The sequence below is a fragment of the Salmo trutta genome, chromosome 7 (genome assembly GCF_901001165.1).
Source record: "Salmo trutta chromosome 7, fSalTru1.1, whole genome shotgun sequence".
In the NCBI taxonomy this organism is placed as follows: Eukaryota; Metazoa; Chordata; class Actinopteri; order Salmoniformes; family Salmonidae; genus Salmo; species Salmo trutta.
The window spans coordinates 6,062,520-6,077,267 of NC_042963.1; the positions used below are offsets into that span (position 1 = coordinate 6,062,520).

Here is a 14,748-nt window from a genome sequence, read left to right on the forward strand (position 1 = left end):
TTACTGAGCAGGAGGGCTGACTGATTATGCCATTTCCACCCAAAAACAGAAAAGAGAGAGAGCAAGGGGAAGATATCAGAACAAGAACATTTGGGGAACAATAACATATTGTACGGGATACATTTGTACTGTAGTGAAGCCGTCTCTAGAGTAATGCAAGGTCTCTTTCATGATCATGTGAAACGTCAATTGCTATGGAAATGCTGGGATGCGTTTTTCTATGAAAATTATGTTAAAGGTAATTATGATGCAACTAAACTCAGCAAAAAAAGAAACTGTCAACTGCGTTTATTTTCAGCAAACTTAACATGCGTAAATATTTGTATGAAAATAAGATTCAACAACTGAGACATAAACTAAACAAGTTCCACAGACGCCTAAGACAGCGCTACAGGGAGACGGGATGGACCGCTGACCGTCCACTTGTAGCAACACCTGCACAGGATCGGTACATCCGAACATCACACCTGCGGGACAGGTACAGGATGGCAACAACAACTGCCCGAGTTACACCAGGAACGCACAATCCCTTCATCAGTGCTCAGACTGTCCGCAATAGGCAATAGACAAGACTAACAAGGGAAATACATGAACTAATAGTACAGGTAGATACCAATAAAAATGATACTACAGAGATACAAAATAAGTTAGAGGAAAAACAAAAAGAACTGGAGGAACTTATTCAAGAACAATCTAATGTAATCTATTACAAAAATAAAGTGAACTGGATGGAATATGGAGAAAAATGCACCAAATTCTTCCTGAATCTCCAACACAGCAACGCTAACAAAAATAATTTGCAGAAACTCGTTACTGAAGACGGAGTCATTTATGATTCTACAAATTATATTTTAAAAGAGGAAGCTAAATATTTTAAGCAGATGTTCTCTTTTCCATCTCATCCTCACACACTGAATGATGATTACTGTAAGGAATTCTTTCCAAATAATAAAAATATTGAAAATTAAGAAATGTACAGAAAGATCAGTGCGAAGGCCAAATTACAGAGGAATAACTTTTTGAGGCTAATAAATCCTTTCAGTCAGGAAAAACCCCAGGGCTTTTGATATGCTCATAGCTCCATTCTTAGCTTGTTTTAACTACTCCTATAGAAATGGTAGTTTGTCAGGTACTCAGCGGGAAGGTCTGATTTCACTATTATTAAAACAGGACCCAGGTGGCAAATATAAAGATCCAGTCTATCTTAAAAACTGGAGGCCTCTTACGCTTCAATGTTACGCTTCAAAAATACTAGCGAAATGCATAGCACTCACAACTAAAAAGGTTTTACCAAGTATTGTTCATCCAGATCAGACAGGTTTTTTACATGGACGATACATTGGAGATAATATACGACAACCACTAGAAATAATAGAACATCATGAAATATCTAAGAAGCCAGGCCTGGTATTTATAGCGGATTTTGACAAGGCCTTTGATAAAGTAAGACAGGATTTTATTTATAAATGGCTGGATTTTTTCAATTTCTGTGATTCTCTTATAAAAATGGGTAAAGGTCATGTATAGCAACCCCCTGGTGTAAAATAGTATATAGCGGCTGCTTGTCAGAGAGTTTTAATTGTCAAGAGGAGTTAAACAAGGGTGTCCGCTGTCACCATATATATTCGTTATTGTCATCGAATCACTAGCTGTTAAAAAACAAAGGTGTCCATGTGTGCCGATGACTCAAGTTTTATGTTGAGTCCACAAGCTAGATCCCTGCAATGTCTCACTGAAGATCTAGATAACTTTTCTGGACACTCTGGACTAAAACCTAATTATGATAAGTGTACAATATTACGCATTGGATCTTTAAAAATTACAACTTTAACATTAACCTGCGGTTTACCTATAAAATGGGCTGATGGTGAAGTAGACATACTTGGTATTCATATCACAAAAGATATGAGATCTCCACAATAAATTAAAATAGAAAACTTATAGACAAGATCCTGCAACCATGGAGAGGTACAGCTAAGTCCGAAGTTTACGTACACGTTAGCCAAATACATTTCAACTCAGTTTTTCACAATTCCTGACATTTAATCCTCGTAAAAATTCCCTGTCTTAGGTCAGTTAAGATCACCACTTTATTTTAAGAATGAGAAATGTCAGAATAATAGTAGAGAGAATGATTTATTTCAGCTTTTATTTCTTTCACCACATTTCCAGTGGGTCAGAAGTTTACATACACTCAATTAGTATTTGGTAGCATTGCCATTAAATTGTTTAACTTAGGTCAAACGTTTCAGCTAGCCTTCCACAAGCTTCCCACAATAATTTTTGGCCCATTCCTCCTGACAGAGCTTCTGTAACTGAGTCAGGTTTGTAGGCCTCCTTGCTCGCACACTCTTTTTCAACTCTGCCCTTAAATTTCCATAGGATTGAGGTCAGGGCTTTGTGATGGCCACTCCAATACCTTGACTTTGTTGTCTTTAAGGCATTCTGCCACAACTTTGGAAGTATGCTTGGGGTCAATGTCCATTTGGAAGACCCATTTGCAACCAAGCTTTAACGTCCTGACTGATGTCTTGAGATGTTGCTCCAATATATCCACATAATTGTCCTCCCTCATGATGCCATCTATTTTGTGAAGTGCACCAGTCCCTCCTGCAGCAAAGCACCCCCACAACATGATGCTGCCACCTCCGTACTTCACGGTTGGGATGGTGTTGCGTTTATCAAAAAAATACGATCTTTGTCCCCATGTGCAGTTGCAAACCGTAATCTGGCTTTTTTATGGCGGTTTTGGAGCAGTGGCTTCTTCCTTCCTGAGCGGCCTTTTAGGTTATGTTGATATAGGACTCGTTTTACTGTGGATATAGATACTTTTGTACCTGTTTCCTCCAGCATCGTCACAAGGTCCCTTGCTGTTGTTCTGGGATTGATATGCACTTTTCGCACCAAAGTACCGATTCCATTGTACAGGGTGTATGAGCTGATATACACTACATTTCAATTTCCTTGTTTTTGAAAGAAAAGCACATTTTTGTCCAAATTGATCAGAAATACAGTGTAGACATTGTTAATGTTGTAAATGACTATTGTAGCTAGAAAAGGCCAATTTTTTTATGGAATATCTACATCAGTGTAGAGGCCCATTATCAGCAACCATCACTCCTGTGTTCCAATGGCACGTTGTGTTAGCTAATCCAAGATTATCAATTTAAAAGGCTAATTGATCATTAGAAAACCGTTTTGCAATTATGTTAGCACAGCTGAAAACTGTTGTACTGATTGAAGAAGCAATAAAATTGGCCTTCTTTAGACTAGTTGAGTATCTGGAGCATCAGCATTTGTGGGTTTGATTACAGGCTCAAAATGTCCAGAAAGAAATAACTTTCTTCTGAAACTCGTCAGACTTTTCTTGTTCTGAGAAATTGTTCTGAGAAATGAAGGCTATTCCATGCGAGAAATTCCATGCAACTCCGGTATGCTGGCCTACTGGTCAATAAGAAGAAAAGATTAAGATGGGCAAAATAACACAGACAGAGGAACTCTGAAACTCTCAAAGATAAAAGTAAAAAGAAAAAATCTAAATAAAACATAACAAAAAGTAAGTTTGAATGACAATGCTGGTTTGCCTGAGGCTGATACTGTGCAGTTGGCCTATTCAGTTGGCCTTGCTGTTATGATTTTTGTTGTCCTTGATGCCTTTTGCTGTTTGATGACTAATGTGATGTAGTTGTTGAGCTGCTTCACTGCAAGTATGGGCTCCCGAGTGGCACAGTGATCTAAGGCACTGCATCTCAGTGTCAGTACAGATGCTGGTTCAATTCCAGGCTGCATTGGCTGTATTCCAGCTGTGATTGGTAGTCCCATAGGGGTTAGGGTTTGGCTATCATTGTGAATTTGTTTGTAACTGACTTGCCAAATTTGTATTTTTCCTTTATTTAACTCAGCAAGTCAGTTAAGAACAAATTCTTATTTTCAATGACAGCCTAGGAACAGTGGGTTAACTGCCTTGTTCAGGGGCAGAACAACAGATTTGTACCTTGTCAGGTCAGGGATTCGATCTTGCAACCTTTCGGTTACTAGTCCAACGCTCTAACCACTAGGCTATGCTGCCGCCCCATAAAGGTTAAATAAAAAAAATAATAAACTATATTGTATGTTGTATGTTTTAAATATTCTATAAAAACATAAAAAACAACTTAAAAATATATCTATAATTCACGGAACAGAACTACATTTTTTAGGGAACAGAATCAGAACCGGGAACAAAAGTGATCCATACTATTCCAAAACAGCACCCTTATTCTTAAAAGCATGGGAACCTGTTAATAATATTATTTTACGTTCCGGTCATTTTTCCCATTCCCCCAAAAAACTCAACAAAACGCCTATGCAAAGCCCTCACTCTGTCACTCAGAAAATCTTTGCCAGTGTGTGTGCGTGTGTGTGGGGCCAGGCTACCTGCCCCTCCCATAGGCTACCGTAGCCTACTGACGTTACGACTGTGATTCAGAAATTAAGGAAAGAGATTTTTTTATTAGAAGGTTAAATATCTCTAACAGTTGTTTTATGCACGTGAGGTCAGAATGCACTCACTGTTCCAAAATGTGATTATTACGTAACAGGACAATTAACACACTGTCTACTAATTATCTATAGGCTGTTTCAACTTGTCCATTTCTAATTATTTTCTAACAAGTTGTATTTTCTAACAGTTTGAATGGAGGTGTGTTCTGCCTCCTCATTAATTCACATAGAAGTAGTCCATTTCAGCGTTGTGGACATTTTATGTTTGAGGCTTTACTGAGCCGGATAAACTTCTCTCTTCGAGGAGAACCCACTGCACTTCACTCATGTTTGCGCAGATCAAGTATGCATATATTTGCGCAGTTTTGCAAGAATTGTAACATGTTCTTGCTGGCGCTCGCATTGCCTTCCTTGTTGTTTTCCTTACAAATAATATCTTTGGACATGTGTGCGTTCCTATCAAAGTAAGTTCCTTATTTTCTGTATATCGTGTTGTCATTTCTACTGTAGGCACATACAGTATGTATGAATGGACCATAATGTATTTACAGTTTTATTCACGTTTTCAATTACTGGTGACAAATAATGCATATCCCGATTATTGCATCTATTGTAATGGACACCTATGATGTGTGTAAAATACTTTTGAAGGTTGTACTGACGATAATGATATTTGCCAGCTATGTGTGGCGCCATGTTTGATGACATTATACAATGCATTCTGGGTGTCACATAATCTGTCAGACCAAAGATGTTAAAATGAGGCGAAGGAATGGTTCACTCATCTTTCGGGTAAACTTACGGAAGTGAATGAAGGGAAGTGGATGATCGTAGACGACACACCCCCTTAAACATGCATACTATAAATAGACCAAACTCATCTTGCCTCCTCTTATTATCTTTGGTTGATGAGAAAAAACCAAGCATGGCGGCTTCTCATCTACCCATCGTCTGATTACTTTCGATTTCTTGAAAATGTTTAGCTAATTCATATTGTAGTTTCTGTCAACAGAGAGTTAGAAACATATGACCGCTTGTGTTACCTCAATCTTTCCTCAGTTAGCGCTAGAACAAATGTAGCCTACATTTTTCCAATTGGATGATTGTGTTATGGTGTAGCTACTTCTGTGAATGTCTGATCATTCCATCCTGAAATAAACTGGTCACATTCTGGACATAACTTTGTCAGGACTGTGTTTGTGCAAAATATTTATGTGAGAAAAAAAAAAGTGTGGCCAGCTCAAATGATGATTCTTGCTTCAATCAAAAACGGACGTTCTAAATAAGCCTTGTAATCACACCGGTTTGATCATGCGCAACAGGGACCACTGTAGAATGATCACACCCGTTTGTTGGTACGTGTGAAAAGGTTATTAAGGATACTATAGGTATCAAGTTTAACATTGGATTTATTAACTACAAAAATGTGTTTTTATTTAAATCCTGGTGCCGCTCTGCACACACAAGCTTGTTAGCTAGCTTGGTCCAACGTTAAGCCAACTCTCTGAAGGTCAAAGACATTCAAAGATCCTTCTTTGAAGCCGCTCCTCCGTAGGTATAATTCTGTGGGCCTAATTCAGATAATGCATGTCATAACAAGATGCCCAGCGCTTTAAGCTAGCCTCGTCCTCCACCCTCTCTCTTCACACATGCAACATTTCAGTCGCATTTCGCACCCTACACCTGTCTGACATCTGTCCAATGCATGTGTAAACAATTATGATTGGTGAAGTCATTTAATATCGAGCTAAATGTAAAAAATGTATATACAATTGAGTTTTAAAAAGAAACATAAAGGAACGATATAAACTGTTACTTTTTTGTCCGAACCAGTTGAGAACTTTATTTTTCTGGTCAGAACAGAACAAAAAAAAAGTATGGTTCTGTTCAGAACGAAAACGATTGGAAAATAATTTTGATTATGATTAAATCCACTCTGCCTAAATATCACCTACATAGCAAGTGTGCAAGTAATCAAGTGAGAATAAGTCTGTGTGTGTATGAATATAGAAAGTGATGGTAAATGTGGGAGAAAACAAGTGAGTGAGTGATGGACAGATTAGTGTAGGGGATCCTATATCCCCTACCATCCCAGGGCTCCAATGAGCAGAACAACTTGGCTGAGTCATGAGTGTCTGTACTCGTTCGGAGAAGCAAGCCTCCTGTAGAACCGTGTGAAAGGCTGGAGTGTTTTCTATTCATTATTAATTCATATACTCTCCCACCAAACACATAGCTATTAGAGAGAATAAGAAGAGACTGACAAAGAGAGAACCTGTTTGCCTTCGAGACACTGCCTTTGATACATTTTAAGACGCTGCGCTGCAGCTGAGACACATACTTGAGATACAAACATGATTAGAATAGAATCCACTGTCAACAAGTTGTTAAAAATCACTGTTGAGGAGAGACAGAGAGTGAGGCAGTTGCACTGCACATTACACTGCACAGAGAATGCATGTATAGATATCTCCATTTAGAGTTAACACCACAATCCGTAGCATGTCAGAATTTGACATACGCACTAGTATGGTGCATTCTGAGCATACTAGATGGTTAAAGATTCTGACCTGTAGCGAACAACAATAGTAAAACATTGAAAAAGTAATAATCAGAGTCATTAACTCCATTTAAACACTTTCCATAAACGCAGTTACCATGTTTGCTCTTTGTGACAGAAGTCCATAGAGACCCCTGGGTTTTACTGAAAAACATCTGTGTTGCCTGGACAGACAATGTGTGTTCGAAGTATTGTCATCGATATTATTTTTATAAAAAGACACATTGACTGAGTATAATTGACAGACAGTTTATTTTAATGTGCTACACTGATGATGATAAAATAATAAACGAATAATCACCCTGTGTAGGCTGATACTGATAATACATATATAATTTATTGTCAATTGTCAATAATTTTTTTACAGATAGGCTATGGCCTATGTGGTCTATTCATTTATGGTGAATCGGTGAATTCATTGGCAGTGAGCTTACTAAGCCATATGGTTTATCGCTACTAATACCATGTTTCATGCATAATTAATCAGCCAGGCCTAATGTTATAATTAACCGCGTACAGCTACGCTCTATTCTGCAGCATAACAGCGCGCTACATGCATCAAAGAAATTACAACAGCAACGGATAGTGCACTTTCATAGCCGAGAGCGACAATGCGAACTGCCATTGCCTCCTAGGCTACTACATATTGAAATAGAGGCAGACTCGTTCCAAGCTGCTCCGTCTCAGAACGTCGTGGCGACAAAGGCACCAACATCAGTGTTTCCCGCTCTGATGATGATTAGTTACGTGGGGGATTCAAGAACGGATAGCGCAATACGGACAGATCCGATTTATACGGCTTGATTTGGTTTAGCCCTGAGCACCGCAGGTGTTATCCATGCGCGTGCCTGATAAGGTAACCTAACAGCAAATAAACTGCGGTCCACGAGTTCCACCGTAACCGCATTATGAATGTGAAATTAATAAACCGGCCACTTACTTTGCTCTTGACCTCTACCACATTGTCGGTGTTTTTCAAGGGGGTCCTCTGGTACCTTGACATGTTAGCGCGTTGAACCCCAGCGGATAGGACCATCCACAGGCTTTCCTCGAAGCAGGTTTAAGCAGGCAGTCAGTCAGTCAGTCACTTCGGACCATCCACAGGCTTTCCTCGAAACAGGTTTAAGCAGGAAGTCAGTCACTTCGTCGTAAGCGCATTTACTCGCAGCACCATAGGGGCTGATTGACGCACAGGTACAGTCCTTAAACAGTCCTGGTTCTGTAGTAGGAGTCAGATCTGTGATGGAGAACGTTGTCCTCGCGATGGGCAGAGCTACACTGCCTCAATAACAATGACGTCAGCTAGACACGCCGATTGAAGGCGGGGATGGGGTCGTGCGTGGGGTCAGCTGAAATGTTTCAGTCGGTGTTGACCAGGAGGCATAGAGCAGGTGAGACAAGGTTCACTGACTCACATTTCTCCAATGAGTGTCAAAAGTAATTTTTAGGAAGTGACTAAGAACAGAATCCCTATTATTCATCAACTCAATTAATGTGATGATGTGATGATGAGATTTTCCCTGAGGTCATTCAATGACAAAACGGCCAAGGACAGGATTTTTACAAAATAAATATATACAAATAGAAAAAGTGGCAATGTGGTACTTAAACTATATAGGCCTACCCTTGCTTGTAATATTGGGAAATGGTCTTTGCTGCCACTGCAGTATTCTAACACTGTATACCATGGATAGAGGCTTGGCAAAAACATTTCTACATATGTGTTCTACATATGGATTTATCTCATCAGCGATGACCCCATGCATTGACATCCAGTTTCACCAGTCTCTCTCTCTTTTTCTCTGTCAATTCATTTAAATATACTTTATTGACTTGGAAAGTAAACACGTACATTGTCAAAATAAACATAGCTACAATGATCAAAGATAGGAATATGGCTCACATCAACACCATTATCCCAGAAACCCTAGATACACTCCAATTTGCATACCGCCCTAACAGATCCACAGATGATGCAATCTCTATTGCACTCCACACTGCCCTTTCCCACCTGGACAAAAGGAACACCTATGTGAGACTGCTATTAATTGACTACAGCCCAGCGTTCAACACCATAGTGCCCTCAAAGCTCATCAATAAGCTATGGACCCTGGGACTGAACACCTCCCTCTGCAACTGGATCCTGGACTTCCTGACGGGCCGCCTCCAGGTGGGAAGGGTAGGTAACAACACATCCGCCATGCTGATCTTCAACACAGAGGCCCTTCAGGAATGCGTGCTCAATCCCCTCCTGTACTCCCTGTTCACTCATGACTGCATGGCCAGGCACGACTCCAACACATCATTAAGTTTGCCGATGGCACAACAGTGGTAGACCTGATCACCGACAACAACAAGACAGCCTATAGGGAGGAGGTCAGAGACCTGGGAGTGTGGTGCCAGGACAACAACCTCTCCCTCAACGTGATCAAGACTCTAGCCACCCTAGTCATAGACTGTTCTCTCTGCTACCGCACGGCAAGCGGTACCATAGCACCAAGTCTAGGTCCAAGAGGCTTCTAACCCCCCCCCTTTTACACCGCTGCTTCTCTCTGTTGTTATCATCTATGCATAGCCACTTTAATAACTCTACCTACATGTACATATTACCTCAATTACCTCAACTAACCGGTGCCCCCGCACAGTGACTCTGTACCAGTACCCCCTGTATATAGTCTCGCTATTGTTATTTTACTGCTGCTCTTTAATTACTTGTTACTTTTATTTCTTATTCTAATTCATATTTTATTTTGTTATATTTTTTAAAACTGCATTGTTGGCTAGGGGCTCGTAAGTAAGCATTTCACTTGTATTCGGCGCATGTGACTAATACAATTTGATTTGATTTGAATATACTAGACTGTTTGTAATTAAGCAATAATAATGATAGTGATACTCATTAACAGCAATTACAACAAATAATAATAAAGAATAGGAAAATATGAATAACCACACTATACACTTCTCACTGGCTGTCCTTCATGTTGTGGCAGGTGGCCACAAATTTGGCTGCTAAAACACAGCATTTTGTTTTTTCACCAGGTATGTATTTAAGTTTGTCTTCATCATTTAGATATTCAAACTATTCATATTATTTTATAATTTTGGGGAAGAATGTATTTTTTATGTCAGAATATCTGTCACAGTTTGACAGAAAATGCAGCTCTGTCTCTATCTCTTCCTGGAGGAAGCCTGTCCTCTCTGTGCAGCCAAGTTTGCCTGTGACGACCGGTCTCTATGGCCAGACTGTGCTCACTAAGTCTGTACATAGTTAGTGTTTTCTTCAGTTTTCTGCCAGTTACAGTGGTCAGATAGTCTACCACCGTGTACTGTCTGTTTAGAGACAAATAGCATTGAAGTTTACTTAGATTTTTTGTGGTTTCTTTCCAATAGGTGATATATTTTTATTTTTTATTTATGATAATTTGGTTGGGCCAGATTTGCTGAGTAGTGTCCCGAGGTTTAGTTGGGTTGGTAGTCGTTAGTGAATTAAGCCTGAGGACCAGCTGGCGTAGGGGACTCTTCTCTATGGTCACCTCATGGCAATTGAGGGCTTTGTATCGTATACTTTATGTTGTAGATATGTAGTGGTGTAACGATGTTATATGATGTACTGTTTTATCTTATGTTTTATGTGTAATATAAGTGCCTTGGTGTGGTTGGACCCCAGGAAGAGTAGCTTCTGTCTTGGCAGCAGCTAATGGGGATCCATAATAAATACAAATAAAAAATACAAATACAAATGGCAGGAGTTTTTAACTTGTTTTTCAATTATTATACAATTTGGTGGCTCTTTTTTGGATATTAATAAGAAGAGGGAATTGGCCTAATTCTTCTCTGCATGCGTTGTTTGGAGTTTTTCTGTGTACTCTGAGGATGCTCTTACAGAATTCCACATGCAGGGTTTCAATTGTGTGTTTGTTCATTTGTCAAAGTCTTGTTTTGTAAGCAGACCCCACACTTCGCTGCCATATAGTGCAGTTGGTTATATTATTCATTTGAATATTTTGACCTGAGATCCTAATTGGTTTGTCTAATTTGATAGATATTTTAGTGACATAAATAGCCCTCCTTGTCTTTTAGTTCATTCAGCTGATTTTTTTTGTCCCAAATATGTGTAGGTGTGTGTTGGTTCTTACTAAACAAAAATATAAACAGAACATGTAAAGTGTTGGTCCTATGTTTCATGAGCTGAAATAAAAGATCCCAGACATTTTCCATACGCACTAAAAGCTTATTTATCTCAAATGTTGTGCACACATTTGTTTAGTGAGCATTTCTCCTTTGCGAAGATAATCCATCCACCTGACAGGTGTGGCATCTCAATAAGCTGATTAAGCAGCATGATCATTACACAGGTGCACCTTGTGCTGTTTTGTCACACATCACAATGCCATAGATGTCTGAAATTTTATGCGACTTGCATTTTTGTTCAGTATATATCTAGATTCCCACATCTACATACTGTATTATCTCAATTACCTCAACTACCTTGTACACCTGCACATTGACTCTGCTGACTGCAGGAATGTCCACCAGAGCTGTTGCCAAAGAAATGAATGTTCAAATAGTGGGCCTATGCCCTCCCAGGTCCCATGGCTGCGCCCCTGCCCAGTCATGTGTAATCCATAGATTAAGGCCTAATTAATTTGTTTCAATTGACTTATTTCCTTATATGAACTATAACTCAGTAAAATCGTTGAAATTGTTACATGTTGCGTTTACATTTTTGTTCAGTATATGAGTGGAGCCCAGTAAAAATGGATATTGGTTTCCCTGACATCTGGATCTTTTCTGGAATATCATCTTTTTGTCTTTTTGAGATTGACTGTCAGGGCCCATCTGACAGAACTGTTGCAGATTATCTAAATGTTGCTGTAACCTCTCTTTTGTGGGGGACAACACCAGGTTATCTGCATACAGGAGCCATTTTATTTCTGTATCGCTAGAGAGGCTGTTTATTGTTCTAGTGTTTTTGCCAATTACGGATAATCCTGAATCAATTATGAATAATGATGAGTGAGAAAGTTAGATGCACAAATATCATCCCCCCCAAAACATTTTTTCACTTACTGTTATTCACGATTCATTCAGGACTATCTTTAATCATGGTAGCATCCACATGAATGTAGACGTGTTTAGAAAAGTATTCTATTCTTATTTACAACAAAAGTGACTCCAAAATGACACAATAGATTATTTATCATTCATTTCTCTTGGGCACAAAATAATCTTGAACACAACCAAAATTAACACCAAATGCATCCAACAATGTTGTGTAATCATTGCAATGTAATAATTGCATGCTAGGAATATGGGATCAATTACTTAACTTTTTGACTACTTAAATACACATATAAGTGCATTTGGCCCAATACTTTTGGTCCTCTAAATTGGGGGGACTATGTGCAAAAAGTGCTGTAATTTTGAAACGGTTCACCCGATATGGATCAAAACACCCTCAAATTAAAGCTGACTGTCTACAGTCGTGGCCAAAAGTTTTGAGAATGACACAAATATTTATTTTCATAAAGTCTGCTGCCTCAGTTTGTATGATGGCAATTTGCATATACTCCAGAATGTTATGAAGAGTGATCAGATGAATTGCAATGAATTGCAAAGTCCCACTTTGCCATGCAAATGAACTGAATCCCCCAAAAACATTTCCACTGCATTTCAGCCCTGCCACAAAAGCACCAGCTGACATCATGTCAGTGATTCTCTTGTTAACACAGGTGTGAGTGTTGACGAGGACAAGGCTGGAGATCACTCTGTCATGCTGATTGAGTTCGAATAACAGACTGAAGCTTCAAAAGGAGGGTGGTGCTTGGAGTCATTGTTCTTCTTCTGTTCAACCATGGTTACCTGCAAGGAAACACGTGCCATCATCATTGATTTGCACAAAAAGGGCTTCACAGGCAAGGATATTGCTGCCAGTAAGATTGCACCTAAATCAACCATTAATCGGATCATCAAGAACTTGAAGGAGAGCGGTTCAATTGTTGTGAAGAAGGCTTCAGGGCACCTAAGAAAGTCCAGCAAGCGCCAGGACCGTCTCCTAAAGTTGATTCAGCTGCAGGATCGGGGCACCACCAGTACAGAGCTTGCTCAGGAATGGCAGCAGGCAAGTGTGAGTCCATCTGCACGCACAGTGAGGCAAAGACTTTTGGAGGATGGCCTGGTGTCAAGAAGGGCAGCAAAGAAGCCACTTCTCTCCAGGAAAAACATCAGGGACAGACTGATATTCTGCAAAAGGTACAGGGATTGGACTGCTGAGGACTGGGGTAAAGTCCTTTTCTCTGATGAATCCCCTTTCCGATTGCTTGGGGCATCCGGACAAAGCTTGTCCGGAGAAGACAAGGTGAGCGCTACCATCAGTCCTGTGTCATGCCAACAGTAAAGCATGCTAAGACCATTCATGTGTGTGGTTGCTTCTCAGCCAAGGGAGTGGGCTCACTCACAATTTTGCCTAAGAACACAGCCATGAATAAAGAATGGTACCAACACATCCTCCGAGAGCAACTTCTCCCAACCATCCAGGAACAGTTTGGTGATGAACAATGCCTTTTCCAGCATGATGGAGCACCTTGCCATAAGGCAAAAGTGATAACTAAGTGGCTCGGGGAACAAAACATCGATATTTTGGGTCCATGGACAGGAAACTCCCCAGACCTTAATACCAATGAGAACCTGTGGTCACACCGCAAGAGGCGGGTGGACAAACAAAAACCCACACATTCTGACAAACTCCAAGCATTGATTATGCAAGAATGGGCTGCCATCAGTCAGGATGTGGCCCAGAAGTTAATTGACAACATGCCAGGGCGGATTGCAGAGGTCTAAATATTGACTCTTTGCATCAACTTAATGTAATTGTCAATAAAAGCCTTTGACACTAATGAAATGCTTGTAATTATACTTCAGTATTCCATAGTAACATCTGACAAAAATATCTAAAGACATTGAAGCAGCAAACTTTGTGGAAATTAATATTTGTGTCATTCTCAAAACTTTTGGCCACGACTGTACTCCTTAGTTTTAGTTTGTTTTGTCTTTTTTGTTTTTCACACCAAAGAAAACAAGTGATAGACAACAAGACAGATAAAAACAAATTTTAAAAAAACAGGCCCGGGTGTGGTTGGAAGTCCAGCGGCTTATATGAAAACTACACCACAAATTATTATTTTTTCAATAAATAAGTGCAAAAAAAATTTGGTTTGTTTAAACATATAACAAAACCTACTAATTATAAATGTATAAATGAATTGATAAGTAATAACACAAAAAAATCAAAATAATAATAGTCATTGTATCATTTCATTTCATGTGTCACTTTCCCAATACCTTTGGAGCTCAAAAAGTTGTTCCCCTGTTTTACTCTGCACCTTTGGGAAAATAAATGTGTATGTTTATTTCTGTGGTCTGTGTATTTTATCATTTCCTTTAATATTACGTCAGGACCACAAGCTTTTCTGAGTTGTAGGGCCTGTATTTTTCCCGATAGTTATTTTTGTGTTATTGGGGAATCCAACGGGTTCTGGTTGTCTTTAATGGCGGATTCAAGAATTTTACATTTTTCATAGATTTCTTTTTGTTTTGAATTTGAATGTCTTAATATTTCTTCAAAATGAGTGTTTCATATGTCACCATTTTGGATTGCCAATTCTTCTCAGTGTGGTTTGTTTAAGCAGCAGTAGCGGTGCGTG

At 39.4% G+C, this 14,748-nt stretch overlaps 1 protein-coding gene across 1 annotated transcript in view; it reads right to left on the reverse strand.

Annotated features, from left to right (window-relative positions):
* The window catches only part of LOC115196801 (partitioning defective 6 homolog alpha), a 38,517-nt gene extending 30,082 nt beyond the window's left edge, over positions 1 to 8,435 (reverse strand). Inside the window, exon 1 of the mRNA XM_029757716.1 lies at positions 7,983 to 8,435. Coding sequence (XP_029613576.1) covers positions 7,983 to 8,078 — 96 coding nt within the window. The 5' untranslated portion in view covers positions 8,079 to 8,435. The remainder of the gene's footprint in view (positions 1 to 7,982) is intronic.
* Positions 8,436 to 14,748: the final 6,313 nt, after the last annotated feature.